Source organism: Medicago sativa, chromosome 4, assembly GCF_051527215.1.
Source record: "Medicago sativa cultivar Bolivia chromosome 4, Bolivia_mono, whole genome shotgun sequence".
In the NCBI taxonomy this organism is placed as follows: domain Eukaryota; kingdom Viridiplantae; phylum Streptophyta; class Magnoliopsida; order Fabales; family Fabaceae; genus Medicago; species Medicago sativa.
Window position 1 is genome coordinate 98,514,548 of NC_140752.1, and position 24,186 is coordinate 98,538,733.

The window sequence follows — 24,186 nt, forward strand, 5'->3', positions numbered from 1 at the left end:
CAAGCTACAAAAAGAAATTTCATCAATCAATCAATAAAGGCGGTCCCACTTTGGTGGTAACGACCTATATCAACGCAAGAAATTCTTTTTGCATAGGAATCAACAACTCTTGTCAAAATACGACACAGAAAAAATATGCATTATTTAAATGCATCTAAACTGGTCAATATCATCTCAATTTGCATTCATCATAATTTTGTTTGATACAATGCGGTAGAAAAGTACGTTAAAAGCACATAAAAGAAAATCAACATGTAATCATGTGCTATCTTTTGGAATAGTAACTATTACCACTAAACTCATAATCTCATCAACAAGTAAATATTTAAATCAATTACCAACGCAACGGAAATATGTGAGACTTAAATTTCACCACCATTGAGGATAAAAGACAAAATAGTCATAAAAAAAATTATAATTATTTAAGAAAAAACTATAATATCCTCAATGTAAGTCTCCATAATAAACAAAAGAGTATTCATCAACAAAGGATGTTTGTTTCTCATTTATATATAATTGACATGTAAGATTCTCCCACTTGATAGAGAATGATAGTTAGATTTTCAATCCAAGACTTTAAAATATTTAAACAAATATTCAACTATATTCTCTATCACACAATGGTCATGTCAATTAATATTACACCAATAAGATATCTACATCCCTTATATAATAAGGGAACAAGTGTAATCAAAGTGTAATCAAATTTAATAAAAGAATTTAAATTAACTAAACCATGACTAACCTCAAAAGGTGTAATGAATTCTCCTTGTATGTAGAGTCATTAAGCTTCGATGACTTAAGGAAAATTCCGCAAAACTTGGCATACTGTCATCTCAATTGGTTCATAATTCAATAACAACCAATAAAGCAAAAGAAAGACTCTAATAATACATCAATAAAATACAAGGATAATAGTTTTCGATTGCCTTCAGAATTGCTCAAAAACTATCTTTTATGACATTCCACAATTGAGCATAAAAATAACAAGGCAACACACAATTTATACAATAATTATAAATTCGTATACTTAATATTTGGTGATATGATCAACAAAATTGAGTCTAAAGTAATTTCACAATTACAACAATTTGATAGAATAATTCACTTCTATAAAAGAGATTTTCACAAATAATAATTTAGACTCACATCCTTAGAAATATATGTCTCACATATAAAAAAGAATATTTCATAAATAAAAATATGAAATCAATATTGGAAATTAATCTCAATCAAATTACTCAATTTTCAAAACAAATCAATCCAGCATAATCAAATCAAATCCTTTTAAAAATGCAAAATTTGATCCATAAAATATTAATCATGGTGTTTCCTTCCGGATTTGAGATAAAAATAAAATTATGCATGATGGAATATTCATATAATAATCATGCCAATATTTATCCACATTAGATGCACATGCACAATGAATCACAACATGTGAAATTTGTTTCAAAAACCGCAAACCTTATGGCAACATAAACAAATATAAAATCAATTTTTAGTGACAAAAACAACATCAAAAGGAGTAGCACAAAAATACATGATCTTAATTTGAACATGACTACTCAAAATTGTCTCTGGATCCACACATGCAATTGTAATTCAATCATGATAAACATATTTTTAAAGCAACTTCAATCTATGCATAAACCAAATCTCAAATCCACTCAAATAATAGAATAGAAACTATAGTCATATATAAAGGAAATTATCCATAAACTTAACAGAAGAATGAGCCACACAAAAATGGATCAATTTACCAATTTCACATGTATTAATACATCTTTGACACATAAAAATAATAATAATTGAGCAAACAATTTTTAAACTCAAACTATCTTTCAGATAGATTAATAAAATTTATCAAAATGAAGAAAACAATCAAAACTTTTGTTCAAGTAACTTCATTTGATTGAAAATTGTTCGCTAGATAAGCAAAACCAAACACATAAGAATAGGAAATATTTAAGTTTCCTATCAATTGAAACAATTTCAATAATTCAAATTGAATATCAAAATAAAAGAAAAAAGAAAAAAAAATCTTTTAATTCAAAACTTCAAAATGTATGCTTAAAATAAGAACAAATCTTGGAAACAAAATTGAACCTTTTAAATAATATGCAAATTCACCATGAAGTACAGACCATATATATAAATATACCAGCCCAAAAAATACCAAGGTGAAAAGAATATCAAATTCCAAGATATGGGAATGATGGTAAAAGAAATATGAGTCAAGATTTAATTCTAAATCTTTATAAACAAATCATTCAAAAATTAATCGATATCCATATGCACTTTAGGAACTTGAATTCAAATATATGATGAAAAAACATCTCTTATCCTGTCCATACTTTTATAAAATAAACCAATATCCACAAAAGATATCAAAACGGTTTCAAGCAAATTGCAACTTGCAAATTATTTTTTTTTCCTTCTAAATGGTTCATAAAATTTAAATAAAAGTGACTATGTACACTTAATTCATGATCTCAAGTTCAAGGATAAGTTTTTAGCAACAAATTTCAATAAATTCCAAAAAATTTAATTTGAAAAATGGAACCACGTTTAGCTATATAATAGTGGCTAAGAAAAATTCATCCAAATAGTATACTACTGATCAATTTCAACAAAACACAATTAATGTGATTTGGATCAATAGTTATCGAAAAAAGAAAAAAAAAATGTATTACACATACCAAGCAATTTCAATCAACAAGTCTCAAATACAAAGAAAGTGCAGCAAATATATCAACCGTAAAGGTTATTTGCATATGATACATAAAACATTGAAATAGAATGTTACCCAAAATAATAACACGTGTACGTGTAACAACTATTAAAAAAAAAAAATTGCTTTCACAAATCCTCTTTCTCGGTATGAATAATTGTTTTCCACTACTTTTGTGATGAAATCAACTATCAGAAAAAAGCTTCTGAATATTATGCAACAACCATGCATCGATCCATATATGTACATGTTATATTTATAAATAAAATAAATAATCACAACGCTATATGCCTTTTACCATGGGATATGCTTAAATCGAAAGATGTTGGCATCGAAAGAAATATTATATCAACCGAAGCAACTAAAAATAGAACATGATCAAATAAGTTGTAAATTTTGATTAAACCAGAAATTGAAACCGAATAAAGAGAAAACCGTAAACTTAATTTTTCTCATTGATAAAACATGACTGACTTTGTTGATTCACGATTGAAACTAGGTTTCCTTTCAATTAATCAAAACAAGGGTTCTAAATCATATAATAATAGGCTCTGATACCACATGTAAACAATTTATTCATTAAGATCGAGTTATTATATGAAATTAGAACACACTTACTTGGAAACCATGGTGACCGGATTCGCCGAGATTGAAGACAAAGTCTTCCTTCGCCTTTCACATGCTCCAAACTTAGGGTTTTCGATGGGGCAAACCACTAATGAGCCTCTCTATTTATAACCGTGCAACCCTAGGTACCACCCATCATGGGCCTAGTGTTTGGGCCTACACTATGTTTCTACACAAATCAGATTAAGTGCCCAAAAGCCCAATATTTATTGATCACTTTTATTATGGCCTAAGCATCATCAAATGGATCACAACATCAGTCCGTTTTTATTAAAACTAGAACCAACAATTGATTGTAGCCCACAAAATATTAGAAGAAATTCTAACACAAAAAACATCTTGTCATCACTTCCTAGTCCTAATGCTGCCTCGGTTGTGCTTAAAAATCCAGTCCAGCAGCTGTTTTGGGAAATAATGATGCTCACTTGTCATTATTAAATCTTGATGTTGATAACGATGCATTAAAGAAAAGGATAGTTCGGCCAACGTCGAGTTCAGCTGACGATGTGAGGTCTTTACAATCAGGTCCGTGGAGTGTGGATTGGTTACAAAATGTACAATGCAGTGATAATGGTTTAATTTCTTCGAATAAGAAGCGGATGAAGAAAGTGGGAAAGGGATGCGGTGTTAACAGTTCCGGAAGCAAGAAAATGGCTAGCAAAAAGAAACCAGGTGGCGTGCTTCGACATTCGATGCTTACTCTGAAAAAGGTGGCTCGGTTACCAAGTAAAGATAGAGAAGAGGTTATGAAAGTTCTTAGAAATTCAAAGGTGTTGAAGCACTTAAAACAGAAAATTCATAATCGTCGTCGTCAAAGGGAAAGAGTCACAAAGTCCTTGGAGGAAGTTAACAACAATTCAAATAATGAAACTTCTTCTATGGCTTCAGTAAACAATGATTGGCAGAGTTGGGTGGTTTTAAAAGGTGATGATAAGAAAAAGGCGGATGACATACATGACATTGGCAAGGCAATTGGAGTCTCTTTCTCAGGAGCTAATCATAATAAATTTAGCGTGTTATCCCGTTCAAATAAATTGGAAGTTGTGTTGACACTTGTGAGGGATGAGGGAGGCGAGGTTGATGGGGATGTTTAAGTGGTGTAGTGTGTTGCTGGAGAAGTGCGGGGAGGGGGTGAGAAATGAAGTTAGTATCTTGGAATGTGCGAGGTTTGGGTGGTTTAGAGAAGAGAAGGGAAGTGAAGAAGTTGGTAGTGGAGAAAAATCCTTTTATTTTATGTCTACAAGAAACAAAATTGGCTGTGTGTGATGATTCTCTGTGTAACGCTTTGTGGGGAGATTTGAGCCATGTATTCTCATATCGTCCGTCTTTGGGGGCATCCGGGGGGATATTAATTTTGTGGGACGCCTTGGAAGTGGAGGTCTGGTCATCGGTTAGTCGGGATCACTTGCTCCAAATTCATGGTCATTTTGTGCGGTCAAATGAAGAGTTTTATTTATTTAACATTTATGCTCCATGTGATCCTCGGGAAAAACAATATTTATGGGCATCTTTGTCCCACCGACTTCAGGCTTTAAGGGGTGCGAAGGTGTGTGTCTGCGGTGACTTTAATGCGGTTAAGTGTGCGGAGGAACGTCGGTCTGTAAGGGGGGCAGTGTGGTTACTGACTTCCATCATTTTGGTGTGTTTATTGATGACAATGGCTTGATTGATTTGCCGTTACGTGGGCGTCGTTTTACGTGGTTTAAAGGAGATGGTACCGCTATGACCAGGATTTATAGATTTTTGCTTTCTGAAGAATGGTGTTTGCCGTGGCCTAATAGCTTTCAGGTAGCCCTTCTCCGGGGTCTCTCTGATCATTGTCCGCTTCAGTTATCTGTGGATGAGGAAAACCGGGGACCGCGCCCGTCTAGAATGTTGAAATGTTGGCACGATATGTCGGGATACAATCAGTTGTGAAAGATAAATTGAAGGCCTTTCAGATAGAGGGGTGGGGTGGCTTTGTGCTTTGTGAGAAACTAAAATTCATTAAAAATGCTCTGAAGGAGTGGCACGCAGTTCATGCTATCAATATTCATGGCAAGATTGATAACTTAAAAAACGACAGTTGGAATTTGATGAAAAAGGCGAAGATGGAGAGTTGTCTGCGGACGATATTTTTGAAATGCGAGGTATAACTAATGACCTTCACTCCATGTCTTGTTTGAATACTAGTATTATGTGGCAACAGTCTCGGTTACTTTGGTTGAAGGATGAAGATGCCAACTCAAAATATTTCCATTTGGTTCTTTCTAGTCGTCGACGTCGCAACTCTATCATTTCGCTTTTGGTAGATGGTAATCTTGTGGAAGGAGTTCAACCTATTCGGAATGCAGTGCTATCCCATTTTAGAGATCACTTTGCAACAAGAAACACTTCTAGACCGGGGGTAGATAATTTACCTTTCAATTGTTTATCTCATGCGGATGGTAGCGGTTTGACAAAGCCGTTTTCAGAAATTGAAGTTAAATCAGCAGTTTGGGATTGTGACAGCTACAAGAACCCCGGACCTGATGGGATTAATTTTGGCTTCATCAAGGAATTTTGGGTTGAGTTAAAGGAAGATGTTATGCGTTTTATTTCGGTCTATCACAGAAATGGTAAACTGACAAGAGGTATAAACACTACTTTCATAACTCTTATTCAGAAAATTGATAGTCCTCAACGTATTAATGACTTTCGGCCCATCTCTCTGGTCGGCTCTCTTTACAAAATTTTATCAAAAGTGTTGGCCAATAGGCTGAAATTGGTGATGGGAAAAATTATATCAGATTCTCAGACAGCCTATGTGAAAAACCGACAGATTTTAGACGGGATTTTGATTGCTAATGAGGTGGTAGATGAGGCTCGAAAGAACAAAAAGGAGCTTATGTTGTTTAAGGTTGATTATGAAAAAGCCTTTGACTCGGTAGATTGGGGATATCTGGATTCGGTTACGAAAAAAATGGCGTTTCCAGTCTTATGGAGGAAATGGATTAAGGAATGTGTAACGACAGCAAATGCATCAATTCTTGTTAATGGCAGCCCTACAGACGAGTTCCGTTTGCAAAGGGGCCTCCGTCAAGGGGATCCCCTATCTTCTTTCTTGTTTTTGATAGCCTCGGAGGGTCTGAACGTTATGATGACTTCGGCGGTGAGAGATAATATTTTCAATGGGTATACGGTTGAAAACTCTAATTCGGTCGTAGTATCCCATCTCCAATTTGCAGATGATACTTAACTCCTTGGTGCTAAGAGTTGGGCCGATGTGCGTGCCTTCCGTGCGGTCTTGTCTCTATTTGCAGAGATGTCTGGTTTGAATGTAAACTTCAACAAAAGCTTGTTAGTTGGTATAAATATTGCGGATTCTTGGTTATACGAGGCAGCCTCTATTTTAAATTGTAAGGTGGGCAAGATTCCGTTCGTGTATCTGGGCTTATCGATTGGTGGTGACCCAAGGAGGTTAGCATTCTGGGAACCTGTGTTGCAAACAATTAAATCTAGACTGTTGGGGTGGCAAAGTCGCTTTCTCTCTTATGGAGGTCGGTTGGTCCTTCTTAAGTTTATCCTGACCGCGTTACATGTCTATGCTCTTTCCTTCTTCAAGGCTCCATCAGGTATAATCTCTGTCATTGAATCTATTTTTAATAAAAAAAATTGGGGAGAGAGTGAGGATAACAGGAAAATTTCCTGGATTGTTTGGAGCTCTGTTTGCTTAAGTAAGGAGTATGGAGGCTGGGGGTGAGGAAGCTGCAGGAATTTAATAGTGCTTTGTTAGGTAAATGGTGTTGGCGGATGTTGGTGGATAGAGGTGGGTTTTGGTATAGGGTTCTGGTTGCGCGGTATGGTGAGACGGTTGGGCGGTTGGAGGTTGGGGGCCGGAGTGTTTCATCTTGGTGGCGGGAAGTAGCGAAGATTAGGGATGGAGTAGGCGATGTAGAGGGGGGTTGGTTTGCAGAGAGGGTGTCGAAAAAGGTAGGAGATCGCATTAGTACTTTCTTTTGGTATGATAGATGGCTTGGTGATGTTCCTTTTTGTATCAGATTCCGTCGCCTATTTCATTTAGCGTCTAATAAGCTGAGCTCGGTAGCTGATATGGTTGCCCTTGGTGGGGAGGTTGATGGAGAGGCGTGGGGTTGGAGGCGTAGGTTGAGGGTGTGGGAGGAGGAGATGTTAGAGGAGTGTAGCCAATTAACTAATGGTGTCATTTTGCAGCCTGATATTTCTGACAGGTGGCAATGGGACTCTGATTCGGATTGTGGCTACACAATGAGAGGCGTCTATCAACAACTGACAACTCAGGTTGAACCTTCAAATAATACCATTGGAGATCTTATCTGGCATAAACAGGTGCCGCTGAAGGTCTCCATTTTTGCTTGGAGGTTGTTACGGGATAGGTTGCCGACTAAGAATCATCTTCTGAGGCGTGGCATTATCTTTGGCGAGGCAGCCTTGTGTGTTACTGGGTGCGGCATGGCAGAGTCCGTACCCCACTTATTTATCCATTGCACCACTTTCGGTACTTTGTGGCATTTTATCAGGTGTTGGATTGGAATGTCAGGTGCTGATCCGCTTAATATTGATGACCATTTCATTCAGTTTACTCACTCTACAGGTCACTCAAAGGCTCGACAATCCTTCCTCCAACTTATTTGGTTACTTTGTACATGGTTGGTTTGGAATGAACGTAATAATAGACTCCATAATAATATCCAAACCAACATGGAACAGCTAGTAGAAAAAGTTAAATATCACTCTTTGTGGTGGCTTAAAGCTAATAAGGCCAATTTTATGTACGGTACTCAAAGATGGTGGTCGGACCCTTTATTATGTTTGGGTATCGACTGACCTTCGCTTTGACTTTTCATTGTATGACTGACTGTTTATAGGGGTGGCACTTTTAGTACATCTTGTACTTAAGTGCTTCACTACCGTTGTTAATATATTCCATTTTTATGTATTAAAAAAAAATCAAATGTTATTATATTTACGAAATTGTTTACTTATTTAACACTTATTATTATATATACTATATATAAAGAAAACAATCTATTTCAACTCTTTTGGACTGACTTTTTCTCTTTCCAAAAATGCCATCAATTTTCAATACAAATAACACATGTAACAATTATATAATAATAAATTTAAATATTAAAAAAATGTAACAAACACAATATGAATATATATATATATATATATATATATATATATATATATATATATATGTGTGTGTGTGTGTGTGTGTGTGTGTGTGTGTGTGTGTGTGTGTGTGTGTGTTTGATTTTTTTTCTTTATCACTTAAAAGTGTAACAAACTAGATAATTTTTTTTTTGAAAGACCAGATAAATTTACTTATACTTACTTTTTAATTATCTCAATTATACCCTTAAACAACTTTTTCTATTATATTTTTTTGTTATATTGTTGATGTCATTAAAATAGATAATCATGGTTAGTTTGGTTTGTTATAACTTGAAAGCAACAAAGATTTATATTTTAGTTTTAATCAAAATCAAAATTTCATAAAAAAACACTATTTATAATTTTCAAACGTTAGCGAAATAAAAAGAGCGGAAAGACGGCACACAAGTGTCCGTCTTTTCGCTAGTATTAATAGAAACTCAAACCCTAAATCATTTCACTCGCACAGTTAGAGTCTCTATCTCTCACTTCTCAAAGTTCCCTCTTTTCTCCTTCCATGTCCCACACTCTCAGTCTTTCTCTTCTCCGTCACTAGGCATGGCAACAAAACCCATACCCGTTGGTACCCGCCCGAACCAAACTCAATTTGACAGGTTTTCCCCGTTTTGACTGGATTTGGGTATGGGTTTGGGTTTTCCCCGATTTTAAAACATGGGTACGAGACGAGTAACGGGGATATAGGTACCCACCCCGAACCCATACTCAAACCCGTCCCGAATGTATAAATCAATTTATTATCCATTTTATTTAAATAGAAACTCAAACCCTAAATCATTTCACTCACATAATTAGAGTCTCAATCTCTTAGATGACACTCACTTCTCAAAGTTCTCTTTCTTCTCCTTCCATATCTCACACTCTCGGTCTTTCTCTTTTCAGTCACCATAGCTCTCAACCGTCATCATCTCTTTGCACAATAATGCATATCAACATTGCGTCCGGGACTAAAAAATACTTCTCTTCTTATTGAAAAAATTATCCACCACGAGGATGGGGATGGGGCGGAGGTACACGAACCCGTCGGGGAAGGGGATGAGATTCGATTTCTCATCCCCGTTGGGTTTGTGTAGGATAACAGGTAAGTATATGAGAGTAGAGTATGGGGACGGGGAAGGTAAAACCAGTCCCCAACCTGCCCCATTGCCATGCCTATCTGTCACCATAGCCATCAATCGTCATAATCTCTTTGCACGATAATGCATAACGACATGGTGCCCGGGACTAGAAAATACATCTATTTTTATTTTAAAAAAGTTATCCACTACGCAGATAGGAATGAAATTCGATTTCTCATCCCCGTTGAATATGGATAGGGTACACGTAACAAATAAGATAAGTATATGAGAGTAGGGTACGAGAACAAAAAAGGTAATACCCGTCACCACCCACCCCATTGCCATTCTAAATAGGATTTTGTTAACGGACAAACAAGAGATTTGTTCAAAGAATTTTATAAAAAGATTTTTTTTACAAAATTACTTTTCATCATTTTCTGTAACTAAACCTCTCAGATGCCCATTAACAATATCCTTTTTAATTTAATAACAGGCATAGTTTGCCAATTATTTGTTCCACAGCTTGGTGAATTAATCAACCGAAAGTCCATTTATTTTATAGCTTGAGCGATCTACTTGATGTGGGCTTACAATTTTACTCAACAGGCTTCTCCTCATCACTTCAATATAAACTTCATTTATTAGACTCTAATATTCTTAATTCAAGCTAACATACATATGAATTTATTATCTAGGAATCATTTTTTCCATTTATTTTCTTTTTGTTACATGAAACTAACCTTCTGCTTTGTATGGTGTCAGTCATCTGGATTATATGGAAAGAGAGGGGAATGAGAAGCATAGGGACTCTGGTGTTGTTGAAATGTGGAGTCATACTTTGAATTTCTGTTACACTGTAATGTATGCTTAAACACTAAGGAATATTGCACTTGCTGAATTTACTTAACCCCTCTAGTTATAAGAGCATCTCCAATAGGGGTTCTTACTTAACAAGGACCACTCCCCGTTAAGGACCCTCCATTGAAGGAAGAAAAAATGAGTCTCTGTTAAGGAACAGGCAACTATATAAAGACTCTCTCTCTTCTGGGTAACTAACGGGTCTCGCGTTTAAAAAAGTAATAAAATGTGTACTACTTGGTCCCACTTACATAAAGGAGTAATAAAATGTGTAATACTTGGTCCCATTTGTAAAAAAGAGTAATAGGTAAATTATTTTTGTTTGATGATGTAAAGATAATGAGACATATTTAAGTATTTTTCATTGGAGTCTTTATTAGTGTATTGTCATTGGAGTCATTGAGTCATTAATATGTACTTTTATTAAAAAATTATAAATAAGTGATGTATCACGTGAGGTCCATTTAAGGAGTCCTTGTTAGGGAACTACCATTGTGGATGCTCTAAGGCTAGTACTTATAATGAAAAGCAGGGCAAGGGCGCATGCTTGCCACCCTCTTCATTTGTCCCTATGTATGTTTCTGGATTAATGATTATTAATTAATAAAAGGGTAGTGTTAACTTGTGCCCTTAGGGCACATGTTAATAAATCCAAAAAAAGAAATATTTCCTTAAACTTTGTGCATTCAACTCATTAAAACATTAAAGATTAAATTCAATGCACGCATTCCAATACATTATTTTTATATTTGAATTCTAAACTTGTGCCTTAAGGGCACAAGTTAACATTTCCTTTAATAAAATTAAAAGAAGATTGCATTTTTCCTTTAATTTTTTTTTGAAGACTATAGCGCAGGAAGTGCCACATAGCCCAAAAACGAAATAAGTAAATAAATAACAAGTAAAAGACAAATGTATTTAAAATGAGCAGTGCTATATCTCTAGAAAAATAACATCAAAAATAAAGAGCAGTCAAACACAGTGCACTATTTGCCACAATTCAAGGAGGTGTGGCTGAAAATTAGGAAGTGAACAAATAAATCATGTAATTAAAACATGCCAACTGTGTCTAAAAAAATTCTTGATGTTATTTTTCTAGAGAAATAACATTTTCCTTTTATTTTTCTTTACTCAAGCGGGCATTACATTGGCTATCAGTTTTAATTCTTTTTTAATTTATAATTTATAATTGGTAATAAAGTAGTAACAAAAAACACTAGAAAATCCTAAAAAAAAAATCTAGAAAAAAAAGTAGAAATAATATCTCGTTTAAAATTAGTGAAATTGGTTTAGCAATGGGTAATAATATTTCGAGGTGGTTCACGAATCAAACGAGTCGAATTATACATATTTCAAGTTCAACTTATTTATTTGACGAGCTTAATTTTAAACTTAAGTGACTCATTTGATTCATGAACCAAGTTCAGTGAATTAATTAACGAATCGAATCTCAAACTATTTTCGAGTTGGTTCGGTTCATTGTCACCCCTACCCTACACTAAAACATGGTGACTAGTTCCTATATTGTGTAACTGAATTCCAATGTCTCTTGTTAGAGATCCTAGAAGTTATTTTTCCAAACTGGAGGAACCTATTCTAGTGGTAATCTATATAAATATATCGTAGTATTTGTCCTTTGAATTGATGGAATTGCCACATAACCTATTTTAATTTGACTAATAACAAGATTTAAAGGTAATTTCCCTCGAGGAATTCAATCAACATTTTGAGGTATGTTTACCTTCTGTTCATCCTCATTGAAAACTTTTTTTTTTATGTCTTTAATGACAGAAACTTGACGCAAATTATCTCAAACTTTTTTTTTTGACATTATTTTTTTTTTGGTAGTTTTTTTTTTTGACATTGTTGGTCGAGTAAAAAATATTTCCAAATATTAAGTTTACATTTGATAATACTTTTACATTTTATCCTCAAGAAAAATACTTCTCATTTTATTTTGCACTTTAATTATCTTCAGTTTTTTATTTTGCAATAATATGTCGAGTTTTCATTAATTTTGATGTTAACCTTCCGATTTTTAAGAAAAATGGTTTTTAATAATTCAGAGTTCTCCCAAAAAGTAAATAAATTCGGATGAAAAACTATTTCATCCATGAATCAAACTCAAGTTATGTTCTTTGGCAGAGTTCATTCACCACTTAAACTCAATCACTTGATTAATTTATCATACTTTGCAACTTTTTTTTTTAGCTTAACCATCATAGTAACGTCACTGTTGATGCCCATGCATGATTCATTGAAACTATTTACGTTTGGAGTAAATTTTAGCCAACGTAATAATCGTGATAGCAATAACGAAATTTATCCCAAAAAATAAAAATATACTCCCTCCTGTCTCAAATGTAAGAAATTTTTCACTTTTTAGGTTCATTCAATAATTAATGTATGTGGTTTATAATATGGATCACATACATTAATTATTGAATGAACCTAAAAAATGAAAAGTTTCTTACATTTGAGACCGGATGGAGTAATGACAAATAGGCGTAGATGGAATGGATGAATTGTGAAATTGGTGGTATTTTCATGATTATTTTAATCATATTGTAATGACAAAAAGAATGTTTAAATTCCAATGGAAGAGGGCATGTGCACTAGGCAAAAGTTTCCAAAGAGATTTTTGACCATAGGGTAGGGATGACAACAAGAACAACCATGTCCAAAGAAAATTTAACATCTTTATATCTACTCCATGGATAAGTATATTATTAGACACGAAATCACCGAAAATATTTTAGTTTAATAAAAATTATTCTTCACTGTATTAATAAAAATAACTCCACAAAATTTATTCTTTTTTCACAAAATTTATTCTTTATTAACTTTTTTATGTAGTTCACAAAAAAATGAATTTATTACTAAAAGTTCATTGTTAATAATTTCAACAAAAGTTTAATAAATAAATATAGGTTTAAATACACTTTTTGTCATCCCAATTTTTTCTTTTAAAATGAAATTTTGCTCCCCCTATATTAAAAGTCGGTTTTTTGTCCTCGTATCTATCTTTATTCTTCTAGATTTTGGTCATCCGTCTTCTTTTTGGATCATTTTTCATGATACAACATATTCATTTATAATGTGACAACATATATATTGGGTCACACCTAATATCCAGATCATCAAAAATACACCTGATAAACATTAATATATCATAAACGAAAAAACCACATCATAAATATGGTAAAAAAAATGATATGAGATATTAAAAAATTCAGAAGGAAAAAAAAGGTTAAATAGAGGACAAAAAATTGTTTATTAAAATAGGGAGATTGAAACTTAATTCGTTTTGAAAATATGTCAATCTATATATAGCTATTTTTGTAAACTATTCTGATTAAAATTTTGAGAAATGTTAGGGTCACTCATTTTAACACTCTCTTTCAACACACTCCAATGATAATTAGACACATCATCCACTTATTTTATTTCTTTGACTGGCAACCGGTACTAAAAGTTACTATTTCACATTTTTTGTTAATTTGACTGGAACTCATCCTCCTCGTTGAACTCCAAGGCTCAGAAAGTCTGAATTAAAAAAAAAAAAACTAAAACATGGCTCCTTCTTCTTCTCTTTCTCATTTCTCCATGTCTTCCTTTTCTTCCGATTTGTCCATTGCTCATATCGTCCTTCTCTACCGCACAAGATCTACAATCTTTCTCGTTTGATCTGACCCATCTCGTCTCTATTTCATTCCGATCTCGTCTTCGTTTTATTTTGTTAATCATCTCATTTGTCTCCTTCTGATTTGTCCCTTGCAAGCTTTGTCGTCATTTTCGTCGATCTGACCCTTTTTTCTTTCTCTTTATCGCCTTTTAAGCAATATAGGTATGGTTGTGACTTGTGAGCTATAAACATCTCAAAGTGAGATCAATTTTTATTGATTTTGTTGGGGTGGAGATTGTACGATTCAGATTCAGTAAAGTTTTATTTGTTTGATTGAAAAAATCTGAAGAATGTTTTTTGCACGTTGTATTAAAGGGGAAAAACTTATACAAAGACTGAGATTGAAAAAGTATAGTTACGTTCCAATTTTTTTCCTGTGTATGCATCTTTTATTTTGTTATATGAAAGCAAAACAATTTTTGACTTTCTCTGAAGAACCCAGGTTTGTGGAAAGTTGAGTGGAGAAGATGAAAATTTAAATCTAATTTAATCATAAAAATAAAATAAATGGAAACACTAGTATGGGTGAAACCGGTTTGTAGGTAAAAAGTGGATGACATGGCATATTATAATTGAGTGTGTTAAAAGAGAGTGTTAGTGAGTGTGACCCTAGCATTTCTCTAAAATTTTATATTCTATAATATGATCGAACTATTTAATTAAAACAAATTCAATTAAATTCCTTTATAAAAGGAACATTCCACTGTAACATAAACAATATAAATTGTCATCTTGCGCTTAGTTCAGTTGGTAGGGACATGCATAATATATGTAAGGTTCGGAGTTCGAACCCCCGGACACAACCTAAAACAATATAAGTTAAATTGGTATTTGTCTATTTTGTGTTATATTTTTTTTTAAAATTATAATCAAATACGAAAGAAGATCATTATTCTATTTATAATCTTAGAAGTTAACTATTTATGAAGAAAGTAAAATTGGGTTAGTTTGATATGTTGGCTTGATTGTGCTCATCTTTAATATCTCAAATTCAATTTTTTTTATAAGTTAGTTAAACATAGCCCTTACAAATGGATGGTGTGATTGATCGTCTTCTAATTGCAGGAGATCCATCTGCATCGCCATCCCATCTTTTGCTTAAAAAAAAAAACGTTTTGAATTAATTGATCATTGATCAAATATCTAGTTTTTAAAAACAATATTCAGAAAGGGAAAAAAATAGTTGCAGTGCTCATTTATACCCACTCATAAATTTCTCACAAATTTTCAATAGCTAGAGAAGCTCAACGCAGTATGCTCGCCCTGGTAAGGAAGCTCGTAGTGGACATGTCTTTGAGTGGTATAAACTAGTTAATCACATGAAGTCCTATTTTAGTTGAGAAAAAATAATAATTATATTTTAGTGCAAATGTAATAAAATAGCTATAATTACTCAATTACTGTAAAATAAATTCACACATACAATCAAAAAGTAAAATAAATACTCTTATAGTATGTGGAAAAAAAACTTCGAAAAGTGAATTTGCATTGTTCACTCGACATTTTTTCTTTGGTGATTAATCACTATTAGACAGCGTTGATATAATCTTTGTAAATTATGAGACCTTTGGTTGATGGTGATGAATGGTCTTTGAATGGAAGATCTTCATCAATAACAACTTTCTTTTTTGGAGGGGGCGATGTACCTGGAAATATTCTAATTGTCAAATCAATAAGCGCCGTGGGTGAGAAAGGTATTTAAAGTAAAAATATAGCGTACCTGAACCAATGTCATGAGTTAACATTTATATGAAAATTTTATGATTTTTGTCTTTGAACCGTTACTTGGACAATTGTCCACGCAAGATACCCATGAGCATATTACCAGGAGTCATCATTGGACCTGAATTGAACTGTCCAAATTCCTTAGCGGCCATGGCACAATGAGATTTAGGGTGAGTCTATATTATGGTCCATCCTTAGCGTAAGCTATGAAGGGAACCTAAATCTAGGCTAAGATTGTGACTTAACCCAGACTGAAATAGTTGCCCTCTAAACATTAGATGACGGAGTCATATGGTAGCTTGTCTCTGGTGCTTTAATAACACGACATGTTCAAACGGTTCAAACCTCACTCCGGTCTCGGCCATCAAACCTGTTGTTGCGAGCATGAGATTGTCGGTCCACGTGTTGTGAGTCTTGGATGTGGTGTCAAACTATAGGTGAATGAAATATGGCTGACTTTGAAGACATTTGTTGAAGATTGACATGGATACTCGTGGTCCGCGCTTGCTAATAAGGCACATGCCCCAATGCGTGCAACTTTACCACTCGTTGTAACATTATGCTTGATGCATATTAATTTTGGAGTCTGCTCATGTAGGTCTCTTTGACAATTGTGACAAAAGATGACGCTTCGTTGGCATTCACTCAGTTCGAACGTGAGTTTCATTGAACCATCGTACATGTGTCCCAAAAGCCCTAACCTTTAATCATTTCCCACTAAAGCGTTGTGATTCTTCATAAAGGTCTAATGATGATGGAGTTTTGTGTTTTTTTAGGATTTAGTCCGTTGAAAAGATCATCATCGTCAGACAATGATTGTTAATTTCTCTTTGATCTCTAGTGTTAAATATGAGGATTTGGGCTTCCAAACTCTCTTCTTCCACCTCCATTTAAAAGGAACTTCCAACTTATCTTTACTTTTGCCACTTCAATCTTCCGACGCTCTATTAAAAAGGAGACATAAATTATGGGTTTGATCCCTATTGAAGTTGTCAATCTCCCGGCGCTCTATTTAAAAGGAGACATAAATTCTGGGCTTGATCCCTATTGAAGTCGCCAATTGATTCTTTAGGACCGTGAAATATCTAGTTGACGGTGATGAATGACCTTTGAATGAAGGACCTTGGTCATTAACAACCTTCTTATCTGAAGGGAGTGTAGTGTACCTGCAAACACTTTGATGGTCAAGTCAATAAGCGGTGTGGGTGAGATAGATATCCAGGGTAAAGTTTGAGCGTACCTAAACCAATGTCACAAGTTAGCGTTTATAGAAAAAGTTTAGAGTTTTGGCCCTAGAATTGTTACCTGAATATGTCATGAGGGGACATTTGTGAGCAAATTACCATGAGTCATCATTGAATCCAGATTGAACGGTCGATATTCCTCTAGCGGCCTTGATCCAATGAGATTTAGTGCGAGCTTGTGATATGATCCACCCTTAGCGTAAACCGTGAATGAAACTTGGATCCATGTCAGGACAGAGCCTCAATCTAATCTGAAACAAATATTATACATGCATTTATAACATAGTCATATAGAAAAAAAAATTAAAAATTAAAGTTAAATAAAATTATAAAGTAAGCACTTATTACCATATAATCTAGAATTATTTTTAAAAACTTTTATAACCTACATTACCAAATAAAGTTGGGTTTTCTTTGTTGAGAAAAGAGGTTTAAAATAAAATAAAATAATGTAGGATAATTAAAAAAAGTAGTTTTGTACACTTCTTTTTCTTACACATGCTCGTTTTGACGTTGTCGTATCCTATTTTAACAAACAAACAAATACTATTGTAAGAAGAAAAAAACAAACAAATAGGAGTACCCACACATATCTTTTAGTGTAAAAACAGAAAATTGGAATGGAGCACCGTTTAAATGTTATATTTGCTCTACGTACGAACACAGTCATATAAAATTACCTTCTTCAAATAAATTGTCTTGGCAAAAAAATTGAATCACCTTTTTTAGTTCAATGAATTAATATATTATATTTTTATTTCCTAGAAAAAATCAATATATTTTATTTTTCAGTACACTTATGAAAATATGAAAGTCATTCCTTAAAAAAAAAACAATATGAAAATAAAACCCCTTTAAATAAATGAAAATAAAACATTATCCATATAATTTTCTTTACTATAAACTACCCTCAAGATAGACTCTAACATGTCTTTCTTTTGGCTTTTATTGATAAGAAACGGAAAAAATAATATATAGTAAAAATAATGAAGTAAAGTGTAAAATTAGAAAGGAAAAAAATGTTACACCGAAACACAATATATTTTATTTCACAGTGTTCAATATTATTTTTATTGTTGTTGATTGCTCTTCTTATTGTTGTAAATTGTTTATAATTCAATGATATTTACTTAATTTTAGTTACTAATTATTTAAATAAAAATGATAAAATAGTTTAAATAAAGAGGTAAAATTGAAAAGAAAAAATCTAGCCTAAAAATTGGATATATTCTATTTATAATTTTATATATTGGTATAGAAATCATTAATTTAGTAATATTTTTTATGGGCGTCATCATCTCCTAAAATGTTGTAATTATCGATTAAAAATTAATATTAAAATATTTAACAAGATATTGACTCGGATTTGTAAATCTTTTGAGGATAACTCTGTTATTTGTTTTGAGGATTAGACTGACCTTTTTATCGGCTTGGTTAATATCGGTACATCACATGCTTGTCATTTTCTTTGTTAAAAAGAAGGAAAAGATTAAGCTAATCTAATTTTTGTTGTGTGATTAACTAAACGGAGTAACTAATTTCCCAATCCCACAGAATCAGATCTAAACTTTTTTGTTTTTTTTTTTTTATGTTAATGTCTGTCATTTCTTTCTCCTAACTCCTAACTGCACTGTCATTTTCTTTACCATGCACAAAAAATAAGAATAATAAGATGAACAACAACAACAACAACAATCTTTTTTTATAAAACTCAAACAATCAATCAATCAATCCTCACTTTGTTTCTCTCATTCAACTATAAATAAAGTTTCCGACTTTGTTGGATTAAGATTTGAGTGATGGGTAAGGTCGCGGTGGGAGCTGCGGTTGTTTGTGCCGCCGCCGTTTGTGCCGCGGCGGCTCTTGTGGTGCGGCACCGTATGATAAGTTCGAGAAAGTGGACACGTAGCGTGGCTATTTTGAAGGAGTTTGGGGAAAAGTGTGAGACACCAATTGGAAAGCTTAGACAGTTGGCTGATGCTATGGATGTTGAGATGCATGCTGGTCTTGCATCTGAAGGTGGCAGCAAGCTTAGTATGTTAATCAGCTATGTTGATAATCTTCCTACTGGGTCAGTCAGTCACTAGATTTTTCATTTTTCTTCTTTTTCATCTTCGATTTGTGGATTATATGATTTTTTATTTTATTTTATTTTTTTTTAATTTTGATATATTTTATGTTAATGACTAAAATCAGTTCAGAAGTAATTGACTTTCTTTTCTTATGTTTTTTTATTTTATTCAATTCTCAAACTGATTCAGCATGTAATCCAATCCATGATTTGTGATTGTATCTGGTATTGGCATAGTTGATTGATATAAAGAAAAGTTGTTGATTAGAGGTTCTGTTTATTCATCAACATTTTTTTTTTATTTGACTTTTGGACATGGCAAAGTGATTCTGAATTTGTAGAATTGATTTTGACATATTTGAATATTTGGATGTTCTCGATGATTGATTATGATTTTTTGCCTCTACAATTGTTTTTAGCCTCAAATTTACTGTTCAACCCACTTATTTATACATGATGTATCCAAACATACGTTCAACCCACTTTTCATCAGAAATGAATTAATTATCCGAATCAATTCATTTAAAATCAATTTTTATCACTGCGAAGAGAAACAGACTCAGATTATTCGAATGTTGTAGCACTTAGGAATTTACATGATTATAATGGGAGGAATTTACTAGCAAACCAGTAACAAAACATGTGATCTCTATCCACTTGTTGATGATTCAGTCACATTGAATGGTCATATCTTATTCCCAAAGCATTTGATTTTGTGTTGTGAAAGTTTGGATGATGAAACATGTGATTTTTATAGCTTTTTCCCTTTGAGTAATTTTTCACATTGTCACATTATTTGCAGGGATGAGGAAGGACTCTATTATGCTCTAGATCTTGGTGGAACAAACTTCCGTGTCCTTCGTGTACATTTAGGTGGAAAAGAGAAAGGTGTCATTAGCCAAGAGTTTGATGAAGTTTCAATCCCTCCTCAATTGATGACCGGTTCTTCAGAGGTAAGCGTGTTATGGGAAAATCATTAGCAGTATTGAATCAGCTTACACTCTGATGTATATATATTGATTTTGTTGTTTGTTACAGGGATTATTTGATTTTATAGCAGCAGCTCTCGCAAAATTTGTTGAGTCAGAACCTGAAGGTTTTCATCCTCCACCTGGCAGACAAAGAGAACTCGGTTTTACGTTCTCGTTCCCTGTGAAGCAAACCTCAATTGCATCTGGGACTCTAATAAAGTGGACTAAGGGTTTCAGTATTGATGATACCGTAATTCTTTTTACATTGACTATGTTATATTCAATTTTATTTGTGTTTCCATTGTTTCGTGTTGTTATTTACTTGATTATTCAGTGATGCATCCAGATACTTAAATGAGTCTCTCTCTGTTTGAAAAACACGTTACCTTTCTCTTTTTGTTGTTGTGTTGAATATTGTGAGACCAGATATCATAGTGTTTACCTCATAATGGTTCAAAATTGTATCGTAGAAACTCTTTTGAAAGAGAGAAATCTCGTTCACATGTAAACATAATAGAGTATATATCCAATATTTCTCTTCCTATTTCTTTTACAATTTTTATAAACAGATTTAGCATTTTCAGAAATTCTGATAAATACCAAAACACTGTTTTCATTGTCTTCTGAAAATACATTCTTGCTAGCTTGTCTTCTATTTTCTCTCTTGTTTGCTACACGAGTCTTTCATCTCATTGTTAGGAATTCAAAATGAATACAAATTTTAAAAAATGAAAACTGATAATGTTTTTAGAAGTAAACAGGCCCATTTTTCTCTGTTTTCAGAAATTCTCTCATTGAATGGTCATCTGACAGTTGGTCTCTATCACTTGCTTGTAGGTTGGCGAAGATGTGGTGGGAGAACTAACCAAGTCCTTGGAAAAAATTGGCCTGGATATGCGTGTTGCAGCTCTAGTCAGTCTCATTCTCCTCTTTTAGGATTTCTGTATTTTTTCTAGTAAGAATTTGAGAATGATGATTTCAAATTTGTCTCTGACTGAATTTGGAGTTACAAGGTTTTATGGTGTCACTTTTTTTAGTTTTAGCAATTCTTGGATAATTGATATCTTAACCTCTAAATAAAACTAACTTGTTGATGTTATGTAGGTTAATGATACAATTGGAACATTGGCTGGAGGCAGATTCTACAATCAGGATGTCATTGCTGCTGTGATTCTCGGTACTGGGACAAATGCAGCATATGTAGAACACGCGCATGCTATTCCCAAATGGCATGGCCTTATGCCAAAATCAGGAGATATGGTAAGGTTATGAGTAATTAGGAGAGTTTCTCGTGTGATGAAACTGTCTTACGATGCTACTAAGAGGCAGGTCATGACTAACCCGGTGCCAAATTACTTCTAAATACTGTAGGTTATAAACATGGAATGGGGTAATTTCCGATCATCACATCTTCCTTTAACCGAATATGATCAAGATCTTGATGCTGAAAGCTTAAACCCTGGAGAACAGGTAATTATGATTAATCAAATTATATTTATTGGTTTAGATAACCATGTGAATTTGTAGCATCCTTGATCCTTCCACCATCGTTCACAGATTTTTGAGAAATTGCTTTCTGGCATGTACTTGGGGGAAATTGTACGGAGAGCTTTGTTGAAGATGGCCGAAGAGGCTGAATTTTTCGGAGATACTGTTCCCCCTAAGTTGAAAATTCCTTTTATACTTAGGTATGCCACTAAACCATGTCAATAATGATTCCTTTTATACTTGGCCTTGGTTATTAATTGCATGAATTTCGCAGCAGTTTGAGCAAATATTAAAGCATTTTCTGTTCAGACTTCTTCATGTGGATCATTTTAGTATCAGCCTTGGTTCCCTCTTATTTTCACCCTTATTGATTCTAGGTAAAAGCTTGGATGAATGAAAATGGTTTATACTGATAATATTATTCTTTGTGAAAGTATACAAAATACAGTAGAACCAGTAGTAACATACCTTTTTTGTTTTTATTTTCCTATTTTTTGAATCATTAGCATTACATTTTTATCCTAACGCAAAAGTAGGCATAGATATTTTCAATTCTTGCTATGTATTCTGATTCTAATCAACCATACAAGCAGAACTCCTTATTTTCATTCCTTCACCCTTTATCACCTGTTTTACCCTGCTGAGTTACATAAATCTTCATTGCAACACATTATTTTATGTAGTATCAGAGCTTTCAGAGTTTTAACATCTTTTATATTAGGACACCTGACATGTCTTCCATGCACCACGACACAACACCAGATCTGAAAGAGGTTGGAAGCAAATTGAAGGATATATTGGAGGTATGCATGCTCTAATGACCATGTTGAAATACAACTTTCATGCCTCACATATCATCCTATATAGTGCCATTTTCTCTCAAATGGATAAGTTTTCTTACTGATTTCCTTTTTGTCAGATATCTAATACATCACTAAAAACGAGGAAGATTGTTGTGGAACTCTGTGACATTGTCGCCAGTCGCGGTGCACGCCTTGCTGCTGCTGGTATTTTGGGAATCCTGAAGAAACTAGGAAGAGACACAGTTAAGGGTGGAGAGAAGCAAAAGTCAGTGATAGCATTGGATGGAGGGTTGTTTGAACACTACACTAAATTCAGAGTTTGCTTGGAGGATACGCTGAAGGAACTGCTTGGAGATGAGGCAGCTGAAACCGTTGTCGTTGAGCATGCTAATGATGGTTCAGGCATTGGAGCAGCGCTTCTAGCAGCTTCTCACTCTCAGTATTTGGGAGTAGAAGAGTCCTAATGTTATTGCCAAGGTAATTAAAGGCATGTAATACCAGTTTGATATTTTTTGTTTTGCATACGTAATAGATCAACACATCGAAGAAGCTACTATGCCTTAGTTATTGGTCCTATAGACTTTTAACTAACGGGCAGACCATGTCTGCTGTGGGGGTGCTCCTTGGTCGGTAACAGGGGCACCCATTATTTTGATTGCAGGGTTTGCTTCTTCTATTTTATGGAATAGTAATATGAATGTTATAAACTTAACTTTGAGTGTATCCTGTTTTGCGGAATGTAGCCTGTTTTCAACTATAAATAAATCAGGACTATACATTGACAAGCCCGTTTTTGATTCACAGCATTTCAGAATTATCTAATAAAGACTGAAGAGTTTCTACTATTGTTGTTAGTACTGGAAATTATTCCATCCTCTTATATTTTTCCCTTTTTTTAAATCAAAAGTTTCCTTTATATTTAAAACACGCGCATAGTCTTTTATATTTTATACAGAGATGCTCTACTTGAATTCAATCAAATTGTTTTGGAGAAATGAATGAATGGATGAATGAAGAAATTGTGAAGCAATGATCAGCCATTTTGTGTGTGAAGTTAATGCAAATATCCTTATGAAATGCATTTTTTTTCTTAAAATTAACACGTTTTTATAATTATGTAGTTAAAATACTTTTGTATCACAGTATAAATTTGTAAATATTTAATATTCAGATAATAAAAAAAATTAGCGTACATTTCCATTGTGTATATAATTTCCAGTGTAAGAATATGTTTTCTTGATAATTTCCATTGGGTAAAATTTGTTTCTAAATTATTTTTCGGTGTTGGAAAAGAGATTACCAAAAGTAAAGAATAAACAAACTGAACTGTCACAAAGAAGGAGTGTGGTGTGGTGTAAGGGATGCGTCACAAAATAATAAAAGCGGCATTTTTGGAAAGACCTTTGACAAATCAATATCACTAACCTCAACCAGATTCCTTTCCTCTCTTTTACAACTCAGGACCACCAACCATATCAACTCTTGTTAATGCTCTACTACAACACCCGCATTTGTTGTGTTTCACGTGTGGTCCATAATTTATAAGGTTACATCAAGATATATGCATAAAGTAAAGGGAATTACTTTTTCCACCCTACTGCCTTCTCGCGCGCCCTGTTAAAATTCCAAAAATATCCCTGGTCCGGATTATGTTTTCCGAACCAGATTGTTAGTTACTTCCGGAACATAAAATCCGGATCAGATGTTGTGCGCTTTTTTGTGTCTTTCTTTGATGTCAAGGGTCTCT

The 24,186-nt window shown here is 33.7% G+C and overlaps 2 protein-coding genes across 2 annotated transcripts; both read left to right on the forward strand.

Moving 5' to 3' along the window:
- The first annotated feature begins 5,083 nt into the window (after nt 1-5,083).
- LOC146934484 (uncharacterized) lies at nt 5,084-8,185 on the forward strand. Its single transcript, XM_085707921.1, has 4 exons — nt 5,084-5,149; nt 5,427-6,514; nt 6,596-6,799; nt 7,147-8,185. Exons 1-4 carry the CDS (start codon nt 5,084-5,086, stop codon nt 8,183-8,185), a joined length of 2,397 nt encoding a protein of 798 aa, XP_085564047.1.
- A 10,517-nt stretch (nt 8,186-18,702) lies between these two features.
- On the forward strand, nt 18,703-23,284 carry LOC146934485 (hexokinase-1-like). The gene is made up of 9 exons (XM_085706384.1): nt 18,703-19,177; nt 19,980-20,130; nt 20,216-20,398; nt 20,986-21,060; nt 21,253-21,408; nt 21,520-21,618; nt 21,706-21,836; nt 22,358-22,439; nt 22,556-23,284. The coding sequence occupies exons 1-9, from the start codon at nt 18,906-18,908 to the stop codon at nt 22,901-22,903; spliced, it is 1,497 nt and encodes a 498-aa protein (XP_085562510.1). The 5' UTR covers nt 18,703-18,905; the 3' UTR covers nt 22,904-23,284.
- Nucleotides 23,285-24,186: the final 902 nt, after the last annotated feature.

Bases quoted from the DNA above. Each gene is read 5' to 3' on its own strand.
- LOC146934484 (XM_085707921.1), top strand. From the start codon at position 5,084: ATGACCAGGATTTATAGATTTTTGCTTTCTGAAGAATGGTGTTTGCCG. The intron at 5,150-5,426 runs GTAGCCCTTCTC...AAAAAACGACAG, and splicing joins CGTGGCCTAATAGCTTTCAG to TTGGAATTTGATGAAAAAGG. The intron at 6,515-6,595 runs GTATACGGTTGA...TGGTGCTAAGAG, and splicing joins AGAGATAATATTTTCAATGG to TTGGGCCGATGTGCGTGCCT.
- LOC146934485 (XM_085706384.1), top strand. From the start codon at position 18,906: ATGGGTAAGGTCGCGGTGGGAGCTGCGGTTGTTTGTGCCGCCGCCGTT. The intron at 19,178-19,979 runs GTCAGTCAGTCA...CATTATTTGCAG, and splicing joins GTTGATAATCTTCCTACTGG to GGATGAGGAAGGACTCTATT. The intron at 22,440-22,555 runs GTATGCATGCTC...CCTTTTTGTCAG, and splicing joins AATTGAAGGATATATTGGAG to ATATCTAATACATCACTAAA.